Consider the following 19,192-nt stretch of genomic DNA (forward strand, 5'->3'; position numbering starts at 1 on the left):
TTGATGACGGCCTGATTTTACAGTTATCCTTTCCCTCTCGCAGTGCGGCCCTAGCCCGCCGCGCCAGCTGGGGCGAGGAGGTGGGACTCGAGTCGCGAAGGCGCGGCCGAGTTGTGCCCGGAGGCCCCGTGGTTCCCTACCGCCTGCGATCGTGCAATCGGGCCTCTCCCGGCGCCCTGCCTGCGGCGGGACGCGCGGCTCCGGGCTGGATTGGTGATGCCTGAGCGCTGCGCGCGCCTGCGCAGTGGGGAGGGTCGTGCGCGCGTGCTGGGGCGCTGCGGGATAGCCCTCAGAGCGTGGTCGCGGCTGCTCGACCCCGGACTGCCGCACCATGGCGGAGGAGGAACTGGAGGCGCTGAGGAAGCAGAGGTTGGCCGAATTGCAGGCGAAGCATGGGGTGAGTACGCCTGCCCCCGCCGGGCGAGTCCCCACCGGGCGCCGCCCTCGCCCGGGTGGAGGGCGCGGCCCCAGGCGGAGGCTCGGGACGCCGCGGCTGGAGCTCGCTCTGCGGGCCCAGGACGCTACCGCTCTCCCCGAGGGGGGCTTCGGTCCCTCAGGGCGCCTGAGGCGCTGGACGGCGAGGCCGACCGCATGCGGCCCCGGGCGGTCGGGCGCTGGGCCTCCGCGGACCGGCGTCGCTCCGGAACGGAGTGAGCCCCTCTGCTCTCGCGGTCCCCTTAGCTTCGGGTCTAGCCGGCTCCGACTGCTTTCGGGTGTTCTGGCCCAAGTAGTCGCTGTCGTTCGAGGGTCTGCCGTGTGCCAAGTGCTGCGGGTACGGCGGGGAACATCCTCTCTGACGGAGCTGAGGGTCCCCGGGGGAGGAGCCACACACTAAACCCGAATCCCGTAGATGAAGTGCTGAAGTTGATGACTTGACAGTGCGGGGAGGGGGAGGGACCGTCTCCCGGGAAGCGCCAAGTGAATCAGCGTCTCCAAGTACCGAAATAATTTTACTATCCAGAAATTAATTCTTCTTAGCGCTACGGTTTCGTAGTATAGGGACTCGCCTCCCTCATGTAAACGGTCTACTAGATTGTGATTTTAGAAGCTTATCAAAACCTTGTAGTAAGTTAAAACTATCCCATTGATTTCTGTGAGGCACGGCTTTTAATGATTTGGTAATAATTTGATCTCCACCACGGCAGGAGCCTTAAGTATCAGAGTGGTGCCTACTTTTTTTTTTTTTTTTTAAGAATTTATTTATTTATTTGACACAGAGAGAGAGAGAGATCACAAGTAGGCAGAGAGGTAAGTGGAGAGAGAGAAGGAAGCAGCCTCTCAGCCGGGCAGAGAGCCCCATAGGGGACTCGATCCCAGGACCCTGAGATCATGACCTGAGGAGAAGGCAGAGGCTTAACACACTGAGCCATGCAGGTGCCCCTACTTTTTTCTTAAGTGAAATTACTCGACTAAGAGATAACGGGTTTTTTTTTTTTTCCTCCCAGGATCCTGGCGATGCAGCACAACAGGAAGCAAAGCACAGGTATGTACTGGGGCTCTGAACTTTTTGAAGGGTGGTGTCACCAAACTGTTTTGTTTTGTTTTTAAGTTATTTTAATAGGCGTGTGAATTTAAAGTTTTTTCTGGCATAGAGATTTTTCTGTAAGTAATCAGGGTAGTTTTACTATTAATTTGTTAATTAAAGAAACGCGTGGAACTCCACATACATACCTTGTTTGCTTTTCTGCTAAACTATGGTAACCTTAAAAGGAGCCTCATAATAGGACCACCTCATAGGGATGTGCGTATTACACGGGGACAGTGCCTCACATTTAGTAAATGCTCTGTACGCATCAACTTGTTACGCAGTTCATACTGATATTTTACTCCCAGGACATGGTAGGGCACCTCATACACCGGGGTTTATTGAATGAAGACCTTACTTATCTCATCATGCTACCTTTTCTTCTAATTGTGATTTTTTAAAATAACATATAAAACTTACATAATTTAAGTGTGAGGTTCATTTGTTAACTATATTCTCATCGTTATGTAACCAGTCTTTGGAACTCCTCCCTCTTGCAAAACTGAAACTCTGTACTTACTGAACAATACATTTCCCCCTCTCCACATCATGCTGCCATTTTATTCATTCATTCAACAAATATATATATATATGTAATTTTTAAGAAGTATTTGAGAGAGAGAGTGCACATGTGAGTGAAGAGAGGGGCAGAGGGAGAAAATCTCAGGTAGACTCTGAGGAGAACTTGGAGCCCCATTTGGGCTCCAGATACCATGACCCTGAGATTATGACCTGAGCCAAAATCGAGAGTCGGATGCTCAGCCAACTGAGTCACCAAGGCGCCACCATTCAGCAAATATTAATTGAGCACCAGGTCTGTGTCAGGCACTGTGCAGGATCTACAGAAATAGGCAAAGCAGAGAAGGTTCTGTCCTTATATGACTTGTTAGTGGTAGAAGATAGATGGTGCTAAGAAGAAAATAAAACTACATGAGGGGCGCCTGGGTGGCTCAGTGGGTTAAAGCCTCTGCCTTCAGCTCAGGTCATGGTCCCAGCGTCCTGGGATCGAGCCCCACATCGGGCTCCTTGCTCAGCAGGAAGCCTGCTTCTCCCTCTCCCACTCCCTCTGCTGTGTTCCCTCTCTTGCTGTGTCTCTCCCTGTCAAATAAATAAAAATAAAATCTTTAAAAAAAAAAAAAACTACATGAATTTCACTGATGCTAAGAGGTACATTTTTTCCCATATTAACATAGATTAGGATGGGTCTCATAAATGATCACTCCCATCCTGGATTCCTGCAAAGATTTATTTTTGCTTCTGCCGTCACTTGGGTACATTTCAAACCTGAAATGTTTTAAAATTAAATTCTGTGCCTGAGATTCCACCCCCACCACACCCCAGGCAGTGTAAATTCGGATTGCAAGACTAAAGCTTGAAGTTCAAACTCTCAGAGGAGCTTTTTTCTAATTCCACTCAGGGCCAAGGCTGATTCATGCATCCTTCCTTGCTGTCCCTTTCTGTGTTGCCGGTTTATTTTTTGTTTACCTTGTACTGTGGATGTTACTCTTTTTTTTTTTTTTTTTTTTTTTTTTTTTAATATTTTATTTATTTATTTGTCAGAGGTAGAGGGGGAGAGAGCGAGTGAGCACAGGCAGACAGAGAGGCAGGCAGAGGCAGAGGGAGAAGCAGGCTCCCCGCTGAGCAAGGAGCCCGATATGGGACTCGATCCCAGGGCGCCGGGATCATGACCCGAGCCGAAGGCAGATGCTTAACCACCTGAGCCACCCAGGCGTCCCTGGATGTTACTCTTTGATGCCCCAGCTTTGAGTAAGGGTCTCCTGTTAGACTCCTGTAGGGTGTTCTTTGCTGTTATTCTTAAAAGCATATAAAACTGTGGTCCATCTTAGAATTGATGGCATCTCAGATTCAGTGAAATATAGTAGCAGTAGTTCACAGCAGGGTTGAAGTACTCAGGAGCAACAAGGAAATGGCCTATGGAAGTGGGCGATAAGCTCCTCAGGTGGGGTAGTTAGTAGGTCCAGCCAGCCCCAGCTCCCCTTCTAATTCAGCCAAAGGGTCTGCTTTTGTCTGTGTTGTATATTAAGTTCCTTAAAGGACTTCATTTGGGGGAAAACTTTTTGCTACTTAAGTTTGAAACTACTGTCCTATGACCCTGAACTAGCTATAAGGATAGTTGTAGTGTTATAACTTCACTCCCTCTACCGACTCAAAAAGTGGACCTGAGAGTCTTGAAACATGGGGCTCAGGGGAGCCTGCGTGGCTCTGTTGGTTAAGTGTCCAGCTCTTGGTTTTGGCTCAGGTCATGATCTCATAGATTGTGAGATCAGGTCCCACATCGGGCTCCGCACTCAGCGGGAGTCTGAAGATTTCCTCCCTCTTCTTCTGCCCCTGCTCCCAGTTGGGCGCATAAGCTCATGTGTGCACATTCTCTTTCTCTCGAATCTTTAAAAAAAAAAAAAAGAAAGAAAGAAACATGGGGCCTTATTTTATCTTGGCCATGATTACCTGTGTCTCCCATAAGATGACCTCCCTAGGTCTCAGCTTCATCTCTAAAAGTACCAGACAGAGGGGGACCTTGGTGGCTCAGTGGGTTAAGCCTCTGCCTTCGGCTCAGGTCATGATCCCAGGGTCCTGGGATCGAGTCCTACATTGGGCTTTCTGCTTACCAGGGAGCCTGATTCCCACCCCAACGCCCCTTCTGCCTCCCTCTCTGCCTACTTGTGATTTCTGTCAAATACACAAAATCTTGAATACGTACATACATACTTGCATGCATACATACATACCACACAGATTAATCTTTTGGTCCTTGGATTCTCACTACAAATTCCTAGAATCTCTCACATGCTGTGTACTTAATAAATGTTGGTAATGGTGGTACCTTTCAATCTGGTAGGTTTGCACTCACATAAAATACAGCCAGCTTCTGAGGGCAGAGGCGGCCTCTTCTACCTGACTGTGGGTGCTGCCACCGTCCCAGGCCTCCATCTTGGGAAACCTATTGAGTGAGTTCCATTTTTGTATGTTCAGTAGGAATGCTGACAGCATAGTTCTAATTTTGCTGACCTGTTTTTGTTGTAGGGAAGCAGAAATGAGAAACAGTATCTTAGCCCAAGTCCTGGATCAGTCAGCCCGGGCCCGTTGTAAGCATCTTCAGTTTCCTTTAAGTTCCTTCCATAACCCTTACTTGAGTTAGTTGAGCAGGGAAAGATACATGAAATCATTGCTAATTCTGGATTAAGTATTTAACCTAAAATACAATACAGGTAATATTGTTAAGAAATGTGAAATTTATAAACCTAAGGAAATGCATTTATTATTAAAAATACCAGCTCAGTTCTCTCTTACGAAGGAGATATCTCCAAGTGCACATTAGGTAAGATTTACAGGAAATAACTTGAAAATCGAGTCAATTGCAAAATGTGGCTGGTAGTTGATGTGGGTGATGGGGATTTGGGCCGGGGGTTATTGTCTTATTGTCTCTGTTTCAGTGTATATTCATAATTCTTCATAATATCAAAACAGTGTAGAAAAATAAAATAAGCCAATCGGAATGAACTAGTATCTTTCGTATTGTAACTCGAAGCCCAGCTTAGAAGCAGCCTTAGATGGAGCATCACAATTATGTATGTGTAGGCATCAGGCTTTGAATCCTAGGGCCCAAGTTTAATCTTGGCTCTCCCACTACCTCTGTGTGGCTTTGACTGAGGTTGGCATGGCTGAACTTGTTTCCCCTTTTTAAGCGGGGTAGTATACCATCTGTCTCACCTACCTTACTAGTCTCAAAACATGTCTGTGAAGTACTTTGTAAATGTCAGTGCATAATTTTAAGTTCTATAAGTGCATTTAGTTTTGACTCCTCCTTTTTCTTTTTAGTAAGTAACTTAGCACTTGTAAAGCCCGAAAAAACTAAAGCAGTAGAGAATTACCTCATACAGATGGCAAGATACGGACAACTAAGTGGGAAGGTAAGCTTGGACTGCCTTGAGGCAATTTTACCTATTCTTTACCTAACTTTTATCAAAAAAATACCTTCAAAAGGTCAGTTTTCAGAAAGGTTAAAGAAATTCCTGTTAACTGTTTCAGTGAGGCAGTTTATAGAGGAGAGAATTGTAGCATCTGCCATAAATCCTAAATAACTAACTGCCTTTCCTAAAATCCTCTGCTGCTTTCCTTTACCGACAATGCTTTGGAACCTTGGTGTGTTTGTGACCCAGTGACTCTTGGGGTCAGCATCTAATTGCTTCTACACTGGAAACAGGTTTGTCAGTAATGTCCATTAAATACTACCAATGTAGGTAGAAGTTAAGCTTGCTTTTGCAAATGAGGAGGTGCTGAAATTTTTGGTTCTTAAGTGTGCTGCTGTAATGTCATTGTGAGTATATCCTTCAAGATCCAGATGAGCCCCACCTACACCTGAAACCACCTGTTGCCACCACAGCCTGCGGGAATCAGTCCTGCCCTGAACCCTTTACTCTAAGAGCATGCGTGGAAGAGACAGCGACTGGTTCATCTTTTCTGAGTGACTTCCCTCCTGCATTTAAACTTCTCAACCGCAGAGGCAGTGTGTCTCTGTCCCTGACCCTTAACACATTGGCATAAGTGGTTGTCATTGTCAGCTAGTGGTGATAAAGGTGTTCTTCAACAATGTTAACTTCGGATTTTTCTGTGAAAGCTAATTCTGATGGCTACCCCCCCCCCCAAATGAAGCTAGCAGAGCAAAATTCGTTTGGAACTTAAACCAATAGTTAGAACCTCTCATCTTTGCCTTCCCTTCCCTTTTGACCTCTGCCCCCACATCCCAGGAAAATTAAAACCATTCAGTGTACTAATGTAAACACTGTTTAAAAAAGTACTGTTTTTCTTTCTGGTTATCCTAGGTATCAGAACAAGGTTTAATAGAAATCCTTGAAAAAGTAAGCCAACAAACAGAAAAGAAAACCACAGTTAAAGTAAGTGTCCCCACATGCTCATGGCAAAAGAAAAAGATTGCTATTTTAAGTGATAAGTGTTAAATATACATTTGTTGTGTCTGAACCCATAAACACTTCCATTTTGTAAGAGGTGAAAGTTTGGGGTTAAGGTTGCACGTGCTGAGGTGTCTGGTGTTCCCTTCCCCCCCAAGACCTAAAACACTAAGCTGTTTTAAAGATGTAGTGTCTTGCTGTAGTAGGTAGACCTTGTTCTTCTCAGAAAGTCTGAGTTATGCTTTATTAAACATGTTATGACCCTCGTTTAATTTCCCCCTCCCCCCCAGTTCAACAGAAGAAAAGTCATGGACTCTGATGAAGAGGACGATTATTGAAATTTAAGATGTTTAGAGACTGGAACTTAATGTTCTAGGACAGATAATACTGGGTAGAAGTGAAGATCTGATTGTTTACTTTGTTTATTGTCTATATGCCTTTTAAAAAAATAAACTTGTTATGCAAAATAGAGCAATTTGGGCAGTTATTTTTGTACCATAGCTGAATGAACAAATCTGCATTTTGAATTTTCTTTCCTACCTAAAGTTTCGAAATGTGTAGCAGCATGAATATATCCTTTGTAACTGACATTAGCGTTAGGTAGCAAAGTGGCCTTTGCACAAATAGAAGCCAGCTTACTCTTCAGTAAGAAGAAAATAGCATCCAGTAATATCATGGTAGTTAAAATGCACGGATTAAGAGGAATCAACTTTAATACTTAACGTCTAGTATTTCCAAGACCTAAGTTCTGAAACCAGGTAAACTATTCTTCCTGAAGGTAGTACTCACATTTAATGTAAGAATGCCTAGCTTTGGTTTCATTTATAATCTTTTTAAAGGCATTGAGATCAAGTGATCTGACAAATATCATCCCTACCCAAGACAGTCTGAACTAGAGTGATACTTGCATTGCAGAAAATTACCACAGTAACTGGGAGATACTGGTAGTAGTACTTCAGCAGTAACAAGCATGTTGGTAAGAGAAGTGCCTCCTAATTAAAAGATAGTTAGCAGTTAAACATTTTGGTAGAGGGGCACCTGGGTGGCTCAATGGGTTAAAGCCTCTGCCTTCAGCTCAGGTCATGATCCCAGAGTCCTGGGATCGAGTCCCGCATCAGGCTCTCTGCTCAGCGGGGAGCCTGCTTCCTCCTCTCTCTGCCTGCCTCTCTGCCTACTTAGGATCTCTGTCTGTCAAATAAATAAATAATCTTTTTTTAAAAAACCATTTTGGTAGAAATATTCTGAGTTCTTCACTGATAAAGTTGCAGGTAACTTAAATGGCATTTCTTACATTGTGCTTCCCTCCCACTATGTTTTGAAACTTCTGTGTGTAAACTGACCTGTCAGGTGGGCTGTTTGGTGTAACTGCTTAGAGGTTCCAGCCCCAGGAGGAATTTCGTAACATTTTATGAGGTGAATAGGATTAGTAGCAGGAGAGTAACAGGAAAAGTGGTTTACAATCCCAGTCTCTGCTTTAGCTAGCATACTGCTCATCTATGTTTAAATTGTTTATTTGAGAGGTTACTGTTTTTGAGACTTGATATTTGGAACTGCGGCCCAGAAAAAAAGTGTTGGAGCATCTAGCATTCCCAAATGAATGAATGAGTAGAACTGTTACCATCCAATTTTTTTTTTTTTTAAGGGAACAGTAAAGTTTCTTTATAAGTAAACATTTAGGGAAACCCAAGTTTCCTTCAGGGATTTTAAAGAACATCGCTATAGAGGTGAACTTTGCTTTAGTTCTCCTTTACATAAAAACACTGGAGGGAGACTAGAGGATTCTCAGCAAGTTTTTGTCACATGCTTCCCCCTTCAGAATAACCACTGTCTGAACAGCAAATTCCTATGTGAATGTGTTTAAATGGTCAAACCCTTTTCCTGTCCTCCAGAGACCCTCAAGAATGGAAAGTGGTTCTCTACACACAGATAGAAGTTCTGGAAGACAGAAAGGGGGTAGAGTACATTTTGGCTTAGGAAATGGAGAGTGGTTATTCTTTCTACTTTAATCGACAGTACTTTGAATTCAAACCATTCCTACACAGAGTAGAAATTTGGGCATTACCAGTTTCTGAGTTATCAAATCAAGTTTAGTTTCAAGTGGGAAAGCAAGTAGAGAAAAGCAAGTGTTCTTAAAAATAATTGAAGTGGTCACTTCAGGTGGCTTACCCTGCTGATAACAAGAGTAGTTTAAGCAGCTTCTCCCCTAAAACTGTCTCATACAAGGTATTTATATCTCCAGAGGAAGGACACACCATGTTGGAAACTGCCAATTCACATGACCCCACCAAGCAGGCCTTGACTGCAGCTCTGATGGTGCAAGCAAATCAGCCCCCTTTTTTCTCTGAACCTGTTTCTTCATTTGACAATTCTACCATTCAGGGCAATTGTTAGAATTAAATAGGGGATACACAAGAAAGTTTTCAAAATTATACTGTACCACCCCAAAAATTAGGTGACACCAATGTGCATATTTGCAACCCGACTATGCTGATAAGTTTCTTAATCAGGGTGGCAGTGAACCAAAACAACTTGCCAGTAAGGTGGTTTTGTTTTAAAACCAGGAGAAAGGAGGAAAACTAAATCAGAACAAAGAAATTTGCAAAGCAGCAGTGCTTATTTACTTTCTGTTTGGGCTAAGAAGCTGTATTACATTCATTTTTTATCTGATTTTTTTAAAAGACATTTTTATGGGCCTGAGTTACTGCACCTAGTAGATTAATTCAGGCCTAAGTGGGTGAATGGATCATGGTCTGCTCAGAATGATCCAGTGTACATATCTCAGTGACCTCAGTAACTGAAAAATGTATAATCCATCCAATGGGAGAAGATCTTCCCATACAAAGAGCCCATGTTTATAGCAGACAGGCTGAGAAATACCTCTTTCCAGAGCAAGACATTCACTAAAAAAGTATACCATGACACACTCAAGAATCATAAAGTTTACTGCTTCTTTCTCCTCATTTGGCACATATCCAAGGCACATTAGAAAATTAGAAATCATAAATTACTTTGTAGAAAAATAATCAGCCCCTCCCTTCTATACATTCGCAAGTATTTCCAAGAACGTGCACAAAACCATTTCCGTATTACAAAGTTATTTGAAAATGTACTCAGAGGACAAACCCATGTTTGCAGCTGTAGACCAATTAGTAACATAAAAAAATAAGAGTAAAATCTATAGAAATTTATAAAAAGGAATAAATGGCAATATTCTAACTGAAAGTAACTCTGACCTGGTTTGTGCTGTAAGTTTTGAATCAGAATCAAAAGACTAAGAAAAGATGTGCCAAATCTCTCTTCAGTATCCATCCATCAGGTGTGACAACAAAGGGAAGTTTTTAACGGAAGGGGCTGTGTCTCGAGACACACATACAGGTGCATATGTGCAGTGATCAAATATCTGTACTTTGTTGGAAGAAAAACTATACCCAACTTTTCCCACATACATAGTGTAGAATAGATCCTAAATGTCCTTTCCATGAAAGTGAACATCACAACAGCATGGAGGCATCTTTGGGTTCAAGTGCTGCTTTGCAAAGGAACATTTCCCAGTCCTCTTTTCCCCGTTCCCATGCGTCGCTTCTGCCTGCCTCCACGGTATCATGAAACCTAACTGCTTCTCTTCAGCAGATCCCAAGTGAAGGAATTCTTTCAGCCTGTGGTTTGCTCATTTGTCCACATCACAGAAGTTAGCACCTTTCGTCAGGAGGAGGTCACGATCTGGTCATGAAACTTCGCATGGTAGTCAGGGAGCTCCCGCTGCTTCAGAAGAAACCTGCGCCTGCTCTTACGGATCTGGACACAGTCGGAATCGGTGTGCGCTCCTTTTCCAGCATACGCGCTAGCTTGGGGGAGGAAAGAGGATCGTTTTCTCGGTCGCATTCCTTCCCTCAGCCACAGAACAGCTAGCTAGCTTTCTGCTTTTCTTGCAAATCCAACAGAAAGTACATTTCAGTTCTCAGCTGTGTTCCTGCTTGGCGCCTCCTTGCCGAGGACTCTCTTGGCAGCAACATAGTAACCGCTTATCACTGCTAAGACTGGGACGTGACCTTAGAAGTGGCTGGGTTGCCAGCAGTCCCTGGGCTCTTGGGTACGACTGCGTCCTCGACTGTGTGTCTGCGCAGCATCCGCCTGTTTGAAGGAACACTTTGTCTCGGTCCAGGCCCCTCAGGCTGATTGCCGTGCCCTCTGTCAGCACTCTCAGATCTGCTGTGGTCTGGCAGGTTGTCCAGTCTCCCTGTGACTCTTTGCCTCCCTGGCTGAAGAAACGGTACAATTCAAGCAGTTCATTTGCACTGTACTTTAAACAAGAACCACACAAGAACAGCGCTCTTGGGTGCTGCTTGTCACCCAACGTGCTTAGTACTTTCTGGGCATCATTTCGGCTCTGACATCCCCGTGGGGACAGGATGACGTGTGTGTACTCCGTGTGTCAGACACAACATCAGCGCTTTACCTGTTTGCACAATGACTCTATAACTAACAGGGGTGTACTAATTGCTGTCCCCATTTACAGCTGAGGATGCAGGATCAGCAAATGGAAGCAAGCTGCATGAAGTCCCACAGCTCACAAGGGAAAAGCGCTTGACGGAACCCAAGCAGATTTCAGAGTTTGCGGGTTTCCCATGCAGCAGCACATCTGTTAGCAAAGTCACGAAAGGTTACAGAAGAGATCGAAATGAGTCAGGTTAACAAACATCGCTTTCGTTCTCTATAACAAAGATTCAGAACTTCTGTATCTTTGCTGTAAAGTCTGCTTCTCATCAAGTCATAGATTGCAAGAAACAAGAGAAAAGTCACGTTTCTGAGAAGAGTCACCTAATGTTATAACAGAACGTCAAGCAAGCATCTCTGTAACTGAGTGAGTGGTGCCGTAGGAAGAGGGCCACATGCGGAGTTGTCCATATGAGCAGCTCTAGACCACATCTGGAGAAGTCTGTCACCCTTCTATATGTAAACATGGTTTCCTCCTGACATCCATGTCACTCGCAGAAGCTGATGACCATTTCACCAAGTACACGCACCACAAGCCTCTCTCCACGCGTACTTCCCATTTCCCATTTTCCCCTCACCTTTCTCAAATAAACGAAGTCTGTACTCGGCTATCCCACTAACAAACTCCTCTTAATTGTTAGAAAATCTTGCAAAGGGAATCATGAAATGAAAAATGTGTTCACCGTGGATTCCTTTTGGAAAAGCCAGGCTTTAAGAAATATGATGATAAGCCAGCATTGAATAACTCACCTCATGCAAAGAGTCTTCAGTAAAACTAGGGACACTCCTATCTCTTGCCATAATTTCCCTTGAAGTCCTTCCCCTGAAACCCGAAACAAAGTGAAATCAGTGTCTGAAAGTGGCGTGAAACGCTCTGGTTGGCCACGAGGTGGCAGCATTTGGCGAGTGCAGATTTTCTCTAACCCACTGAAGGGGCACAGACCAGCTTGAGTTGTAAGCAAAGGTAGGGTCAAAGGCAGAGAAATCAACTCAAGGTTTATACTCACTTAAACTGACCACCCGAGCGGACAAAGTAAAACTGTCTTGTAAAAGGCTCATCGGGTAGATCGTACATTTTTGAGTTCCCTGTAGATTAAAAAAAAGGATAAACATCTGAAAACTTCCAAAGCAGGGTAAGAATTAGAGATATAGCACAGATGCAACCTTTCAATTGTCTTAGCTTAACAAAATTTAGAAAAATTAAGCACTGCTATTTGCTTAAAGAAACGTATCAGTAGCTATTTATTACTGTGTGACATGCCCCCCCCCAAAGGAAACCTACATCCTTATTAATATACAGATATTCTCCAGCTACAGGCAACAGCAGTGAGGCAGCCTCAGTGGAAGTGGGTTTAGTCACATTATTCCACTACAAACTAATTCTAAAAAAAAAAAAAAAAAAAAATAGAGGAGTGCCTGGCTGGCTCAGTTGGTGGTACAGGGTACAACTCTGGTCTTGGCTTTATGAGTTTGAGACCCATGTTGGGCCTAGAGGTTGCCTTAAAAAAAAATAAAATCTTTGGAGCGCCTGGGTGGCTCCAGTGGGTTAAAGCCTCTGCCTTCAGCTAGGGTCATGATCCTGGGGTCCTAGGATCGAGCCCTGCATTGGGCGCTCTGCTCTGCGGGGAGCCTGCTTCCTCCTCTCTCTCTGCCTGCTTATGATCTCTGTCAAATAAATAAAGTCTTTTAAAAATAAATAAATTAATTTAAAAAAAAATCTTTAAAAAAAAAGAGCATGGGCCCTATCTAGACTATAACAACTTAAAAAAAAGAAAAGAAAATATTTTAGCCCTATCCATGTTTGGCAACTACTGTTCTAATTACCAAAAATCTCTGTATGCCTCAACTAAAGTAAGTAAATAAACCTTGAAAGGTAGCAGGAAACGCTGAGCCCCAGATGTCCAGGAAATGCCTAGAAAAAGACCTGGGTCTGGGCCACGTGGCAAACAAGAATTTCCCAGAGGCAGCGGCTTCTCTCCAGCTGGCAGGGAAGGCCTGAGCCGTCAAAGGTGAGGCTTGGAGTGGCCACCCTATTCCCTTAGGAAGCATCATCCCAGTCAACCAGAAAACCAGTAGCAAAACAAGCTGATGAGTGAGGCTGTAACGTATGTTTCTTTGGTGCCCTATCCCACACCCAATCGTGAATATAATGACATTCCACACTCACAATTAAATAAGCACTCATGAATTTCCAAACATGCCCATGTTGAAAATTACAGAGAGAATGTAAATTCTTACATTTCTTCCTGATCTTAACAGTCACGTACTCCTTGTGGTCTGCTTCGCCAACATCATCTGCTGAGGCCATGCAGTTCGGTACTACCTGAAGTAATTCCATTATTTTTGAATTCTACAATTGGAAAGGGAAAAGGTTAACAGTTGATCTTTAATTCTTAGCAGGTTACAGTTTGTTTTTAATCTGTCAGTACTGGTGCAGCTGGGCAGAGAAGCTAAGCAGTCAGGTATACACAAAGCTGACGCCAGAGAGCCTCGTGGTGAGAGCAGCCCTGCCCTTGCAGCCTGGCTCTGCCTCTACAAGGGAACCCGGGCCGGGTACCTAGCTGCCCTGTGCGATGGGGCTGAGAACGGCATCTCTCACTCCAGAGTTATCCCAGGGTTTTCACCAGCCCAGCACTTTTTTTTTTTTTAAAAGTACTCAAGGAAGGTTTAAAATACTTTGATTCTGTTAGGAAATGTCACTGAAAATTAACGTGATAAGCCTATGAGTATGCTGGGTTTATGGTGACTTTTACATGACACCATGTCCTTTAACAGCCTACCAGCTGTCTACCCCGAGTCAAAAACAGAAAGACTCTATGTGAAAATGATGACGATAGAGGGCTTGCTTCTCCCAGGAGAGGAGGCCTTCTCCTCACCAGTACCCTGCGCAAACACCCACAGCACGGGAAGGAGGGCTGACCTGCTCATCACGATTCCCCTTACAGAGAGAATAACTCCAGGAGACTTAGAACCACAACCGAATGAACACTGTGTATTGTGCTAAGACCCCAGATGCAGTCCCAGCCCAGGGAGCGGGAGCCCCGGACCAGCCGTCTGGGGCCCCGGGACCGGAGCAGGGCGCTGACACCTGCAGTGGCCAGGGGAGCACCTCCACTCAGCCCTTCGAAAGCGAGCCCTGAAAGCCCGAGTCCTGGCTCCCTGAGCAGGCCACCTCTGACCCGGGGACCAAGGACTGGATATTCAACCCACCGCACACTCCCAGCACACGGACTTAGCCCAGCATCCCAATTCAAAGGTCGGCTCCAGCTGTTTCAGATGTGGTTTAACCCGAGTGAGCCGCACGGGCGCGCCCACTCACCTGCTCAGCACAGTCCATGGCGGTGCACTGCCTCTTGTTCAAGACCTGTACTGATGCCCCGTGAAGCAGCAGCAGCTCCACCACGAAGACGTGCTTCTCTATCACGGCCTCATGCAGTGCTGTGTTACCCTTATTGTTAGAGACGTTAATGGAGGCCCCGTGCTAGAAGGAGGAACAGTGCACAGTGCAATCAAAAGGAATGCCAGAGGGGTCCTGGGTGGCTCAGTTGGTTAAGCAACCAACCCTTGATTTCGGCTCAGGTCATGGTCTCAGGGTCGTGAGATCGAACCCCATGTCAGGCTCCGCGCTGGGTATAGAGTCTGCTTGAGATTCTCAATTTCTCCTTATGCCCCTCCCCCCACCCCCAGCTCCCATGCGCTGCTTCTCTTTCTCTCTCTTTAAAAAAAAAAAAAGGGAATGCCAGGAAATGAAGCACCCATGACTGACGAGTACCAGCAGCTCCAGGGCTGGGAGGCCCTTACCTGTAACAGCAGTGCCGCGACTTCATGGTGGCCATTGGAACAAGCGTAAATGAGGGGTGTGTTTCCACTTATATCCTTTTTATTGGGTTTTGCATTACAATCCAATAGATACCTCACCACCTATCCCAGAGAAGACAAAATTCCAGCCTTAATTAAATCTGTGGGGCACCTGGGTGGCTCAGTTGGTTTAGCAACTGCCTTCAACTAGGGTCATGATCCCAGAGTCCCAGGATCGAGGCCCCATTGGGCTCCCGGCTCCACGGGGAGTCTGCTTCTCCCCTCTCATGCTCTCTCTCACTGTTGCTCTCTCAAATAAATAAATAAAAACCTTTTTTAAAAAATTAAATCTGAGGAAAAAATCCTCTAACAGGATATCCTTTTGACTTTTCTCTAATTTATTTGGAAGGCTCTTTGGACACATGTCTGACTCTCAGGAGAAAGCCGATCAACTGAAGCAGAGTGCAACAGACATTTGCTGATGTTCTCCTCCACCAGGCAATGTGGGAGGCACTTTTTTTTTTTTTTTTCATTTCATTCTTAGACCTGCCCTATGTAGGACTGGAATTATCACTCCAGTTCTGTAGATTGTGATACTGGCAATTGAAGTGCAATGTTAGGTGTCACAAAGATGGAAGACCTGATTTGGTTCCTGTCTTTTATTTATATGTATATATATATATATATATATATATATATATATATTTTTTTTTTTTTTTTAAGTAAACTCTACACCCCACATGGAGTTTGAGCTCATGACCCTGAAATCAGGAGTCACACACTCTACCAATTAAGCCAGCCAGGAACCCCTGGTTCCTGCCTTTAAAAGCTTACAGTAGAGCTATAAGGGAAAAATTGTTTTAAAGAGGTAATTTTCAGAAAGAAATATAGGACTTTGAAAAAGTCAATCATTTCACAATTCTCTTGTTAGGGCCAATTTAATGTTAAAACCCGTTTAACTATTAGGGCCTGCTTAGCCAGAGCAACTCCATATTGCCTAAGTAGCCATACTGTTGTTTACATCCACGGACTTCATTCTGGGAATAAACGCCCCAGTAGTTCCTGGTATGGTTCTGGGCATCGATTCCGGGAGTAAACGCCTTAACAATAGAAGCCACATATCTTGGGTCTGCGGTTATGCCCTATAAAACCAGCCTGTGAGATCGGGAGGGGGTCACTCTGTTTGGAGGCGGCCCTGGTCAGTCAGTCTGACTTCTAATGCTTGACATAGAATAAGGCTTTGCATAACTTTCACTTTGTCTCAGTCTCGTTCCTTTGATAACAGACCCCAACACTTTCCTGTACCTCCGCCTTAGGGTCGTTCACTACAAAGTACTAAACTGGGATGCCTGGGTTGCACAGTCAGCTAAGCATCTGCCTTCAGCTCAGGTCAGGTCATGATCCCAGGGTCCTGGGATCGAGCCCCGTGTTGGCTTCTTGGTCAGTGAGGAGTCTGCTTCTCCCTCTGCCCTTCCCCCTGCTTGTGCTTTCTCTCTCTCTCTCTCTCAAATAAATAAATATAATCTTAAAAAAAATAACAAAGTCCTAAACTGTCTGACAAAGACCAAGAGCTGTGGCGATGAAAGGTGCCAAGCTGCTGGCAGAGCCCTCAATGACCAACACCCAAGCACCGAAGACCACTCCTCCTGGGGTCCGAATCAGGATAGGGCCTCTGTGCCACTGAGAGGTGCTTGGCAGTGGAGTGCGGGGTGTGGATGAGCAGGGAGCAGGAGGGGAAGGGGGAAGGCCCACCCCCAGAACCACGAGAATTCTGCATTCTCTTGCTGAGCAGTCCTGCCCTGGGCAGTGCAGAATCTTGGGGCTGGGAGGAAGGACATATGTCTGTGCTCTGGGCCTGCCCCTGAATTTGCCTCTCTGCAGCATTCCCAGCACGGACAGCTCTAACCAAGAGCAAGCACCCATGCCCTCTGCCCAGGAGAAAGACTCTGTACCTGGAAGTGGCCCTTCTGGCAGGCCAGGTGGAGCGGGACAGCTTGGTTCGCATTTCTGGCCCCTACACTGGCACCATGTTTCAACAGGAGGGGAACGAGCTCCGCCCGCCCATGCAGAGCTGCAACATGCAGTGGGGAGGAGCCGTCCTGGTTGGTCACATTCACACCAAGTCCACTGGCAGGGATCTTTGCCAGCTTCTAGCAAATGCAGATGGAGAGAGAGAAACGTCATTAGTATTTAAGAAACTGGGCTGAAGGAATCGAAGCCACCCGCGCCCACCCACCCTGCCAAGAGCCCCTGTGCACAATTTGGGATCACAGCGGGATCCAGAATCAGGCTACACACAGGTGAATTCCTACAACTTTAGAAAGGTAAACCGTACCAAAGGATTATTTCCATATTCAAGAGAGCAGGTCCCCCGAAATGAGACCCTTTTTATGCCAGGGTGATTCAACCAGAAACAGGAAGTCTGTTCCACAAATGGCATCTCAACAACAGGCTATCCACACATGGAAAAACTGCACATCAATCCTTAGCTCACCACATACAAAACTGAAAATGTAACATAAATCTAAACGTAAGAGCTAAGACTATAAACTTCCTGAAGCGAGTACACAAGACATCCCAGCAACACTGCAATAAGCAAAGATTTCTTAAATAAGATACAAAAAGCAAAAACTATAAAGGAGGGGCGCCTGGGTGGCTCAGTGGATTAAAGCCTCTGCCTTCAGCTCAGGTCATGATCCCAGGGTCCTGCAATCGAGCCCTGCATCGGGCTCTCTGCTCAGCAGGGAGCCTGCTTCCCCCTCTCTCTGCCTGCCTCTCTACCTACTTGTGATCTCTGTCAAATAAATAAATAAAATATTTTAAAAATATATATATAAAGGAACAATTTGATGAACTAGACCAAAAGCAAATTTTAAATGGTTATTCTCTGAAAGACAAGATCAAGAAAATGAAAAGGCGAGTAATGGAGTGGGAGAGAATGTTTGTACTACGTGGACCCAACAAAGCACGGGTACCAACCAGAATTTAAAAACAGCAGCAAAGGGGCACCTGGGTGGCTCAGTGGGTTAAAGCCTCTACCTTCGGCTCAGGTCATGATCCCAGGGTCCTGGGATCGAGCCCCACATCGGGCTCTCTGCTCAGCAGGGAGCCTGCTTCCTCCTCTCTCTCTCTGCCTGCCTCTCTGCCTACTTGTGATCTCTCTCTGTCAAATAAATAAATAAAATAAAATAAAATAAAAAAACAGCAGCAGATTCTTACAACTCCACTGACAACCCAACTTTAAAAAAAAAAAAAAAGATAGGCACAAGATTTGGAAAAACAAAAGACACATGTTTCTATCATGGAGATGGTCTGTATCAGTTCACAGTGGTTTTGAAACCCATCAGGCCAATAGGAGAACAATCTATCAGGAATTAAAAGGACAAAGAAAACATTTATACGCCATGCAACTGAAAACAAACACTGAATTATGACAATGAATCCTACATTTGATAATAAAATTGCTATATCAGCTTTCTAGGTGACTGCCCAAGGATGAAAACTTTGGTTATCTAGTTCACTTTTTTTTTTTTTAAAGATTTTATTTATTTATTTGACAGAGAGAGATCACCAGTAGACAGAGAGGCAGGCAGAGAGAAAGGAAGGGAAGCAGGCCCCCTGCTGAGTAGAGAGCCCGATGCGGGACTCGATCCCAGGACCCTGAGATCATGACCCGAGCCGAAGGCAGCGGCTTAACCCACTGAGCCACCCAGGCGCCCTAGTTCACTTTAAAAAAAAAAAAAAATTATATTTATCTATTTGTCAGAGAGCGAGAGTGTGCACAAACAGGCAGAGTGGTAGGCAGAGGCAGAGAGAGAAGCAGGCTCGCCCCTGAGCAGGGGGTCCGATGCGGGGCTCGATCCCAGCACCACAGGATCATGACCTGAGCCGAAGGCAGCGGCCCGACCCACTGAGTCACTCAGGCATCCCTAGTTCACTTTTTGATGATTAAAAAGGTTCCCTCTCAGAAAAACGGCATGCTGAGTTAAAAGGGTGAATTTTGCTGCATGTAAACTGAACCTCAAAAAATTAAAAACAAACAGATGAAGAAGTAGGGAGAAAAAAAACGCAATGAAATACTGCACACTTACAGGAATGGCTAAAGTTTAACAGTCACAAGGATGTGAGGCAGCTAGAACTCTCACACACTGGTGGCAGGAACGGAAGATGGAAAATCACTCTGGAAAGCTGGCAGTTTCTTATCAAGTTACACACGCACTTACTACATAATCCAGCAATTACAGCCCAAGGTATTTATCCAAGGAAACATACATTTTTACACAGACTTGCTCACAAATGTTTACACTAGCTTTCTTCACAAAGCCCCAAACAGGAAACTACTCAAATGCTCATCAACAGGTTATTTGACAGATTATAGTATAGTCAACAAAATACCCAGCGATAAAAAGAAAGAAATCCACTGACCCCATGTGGATCTCAACACATT

At 45.0% G+C, this 19,192-nt stretch overlaps 2 protein-coding genes across 7 annotated transcripts in view; one reads left to right on the forward strand and one right to left on the reverse strand.

Moving 5' to 3' along the window:
* The first annotated feature begins 217 nt into the window (after positions 1–217).
* PDCD5 (programmed cell death 5) lies at positions 218–11,571 on the forward strand. Of its 3 annotated transcripts, none has more exons than XM_059150950.1 (6): positions 218–397; positions 1,446–1,483; positions 4,568–4,629; positions 5,363–5,454; positions 6,367–6,438; positions 10,081–11,571. In XM_059150950.1, the coding sequence occupies exons 1-6, from the start codon at positions 332–334 to the stop codon at positions 10,144–10,146; spliced, it is 396 nt and encodes a 131-aa protein (XP_059006933.1). In that variant the 5' UTR covers positions 218–331; the 3' UTR covers positions 10,147–11,571. The 3 variants fall into 3 exon arrangements, with proteins under 3 accessions (XP_059006933.1, XP_059006934.1, XP_059006935.1); XM_059150951.1 differs by having other exon boundaries at positions 10,084–11,571; XM_059150952.1 differs by lacking the exon at positions 10,081–11,571 and adding an exon at positions 6,744–6,924 and having other exon boundaries at positions 220–397.
* ANKRD27 (ankyrin repeat domain 27) overlaps positions 9,378–19,192 on the reverse strand; it is a 43,195-nt gene continuing 33,380 nt past the window's right edge. For 2 of the 4 annotated variants that reach the window (XM_059150947.1, XM_059150946.1), the window contains exons 22-28: positions 16,698–16,895; positions 14,749–14,868; positions 14,267–14,428; positions 13,186–13,297; positions 11,955–12,033; positions 11,698–11,770; positions 9,378–10,712 (exon numbers count right to left, since the gene is read on the reverse strand). In XM_059150947.1, the coding sequence (XP_059006930.1) occupies positions 10,485–10,712; positions 11,698–11,770; positions 11,955–12,033; positions 13,186–13,297; positions 14,267–14,428; positions 14,749–14,868; positions 16,698–16,895 (972 nt within the window). In that variant the 3' untranslated portion in view covers positions 9,378–10,484. Of the gene's footprint in view, positions 10,713–10,954; positions 11,093–11,697; positions 11,771–11,954; positions 12,034–13,185; positions 13,298–14,266; positions 14,429–14,748; positions 14,869–16,697; positions 16,896–19,192 lie in introns of those variants that run through there. The other 2 variants (XM_059150948.1, XM_059150949.1) reach the window with 2 other exon arrangements.

Source organism: Mustela lutreola, chromosome 16 (assembly GCF_030435805.1).
Source record: "Mustela lutreola isolate mMusLut2 chromosome 16, mMusLut2.pri, whole genome shotgun sequence".
NCBI lineage: Eukaryota > Metazoa > Chordata > Mammalia > Carnivora > Mustelidae > Mustela > Mustela lutreola.

Excerpts from the sequence above, each read along its gene's own strand:
- PDCD5 (XM_059150950.1), top strand. The coding sequence starts at position 332 with ATGGCGGAGGAGGAACTGGAGGCGCTGAGGAAGCAGAGGTTGGCCGAA. Across the intron at positions 5,455-6,366 it reads ACGGACAACTAAGTGGGAAG|GTATCAGAACAAGGTTTAAT; the intron begins GTAAGCTTGGAC and ends TGGTTATCCTAG. Across the intron at positions 6,439-10,080 it reads AAAAGAAAACCACAGTTAAA|CAGATCCCAAGTGAAGGAAT; the intron begins GTAAGTGTCCCC and ends GCTTCTCTTCAG.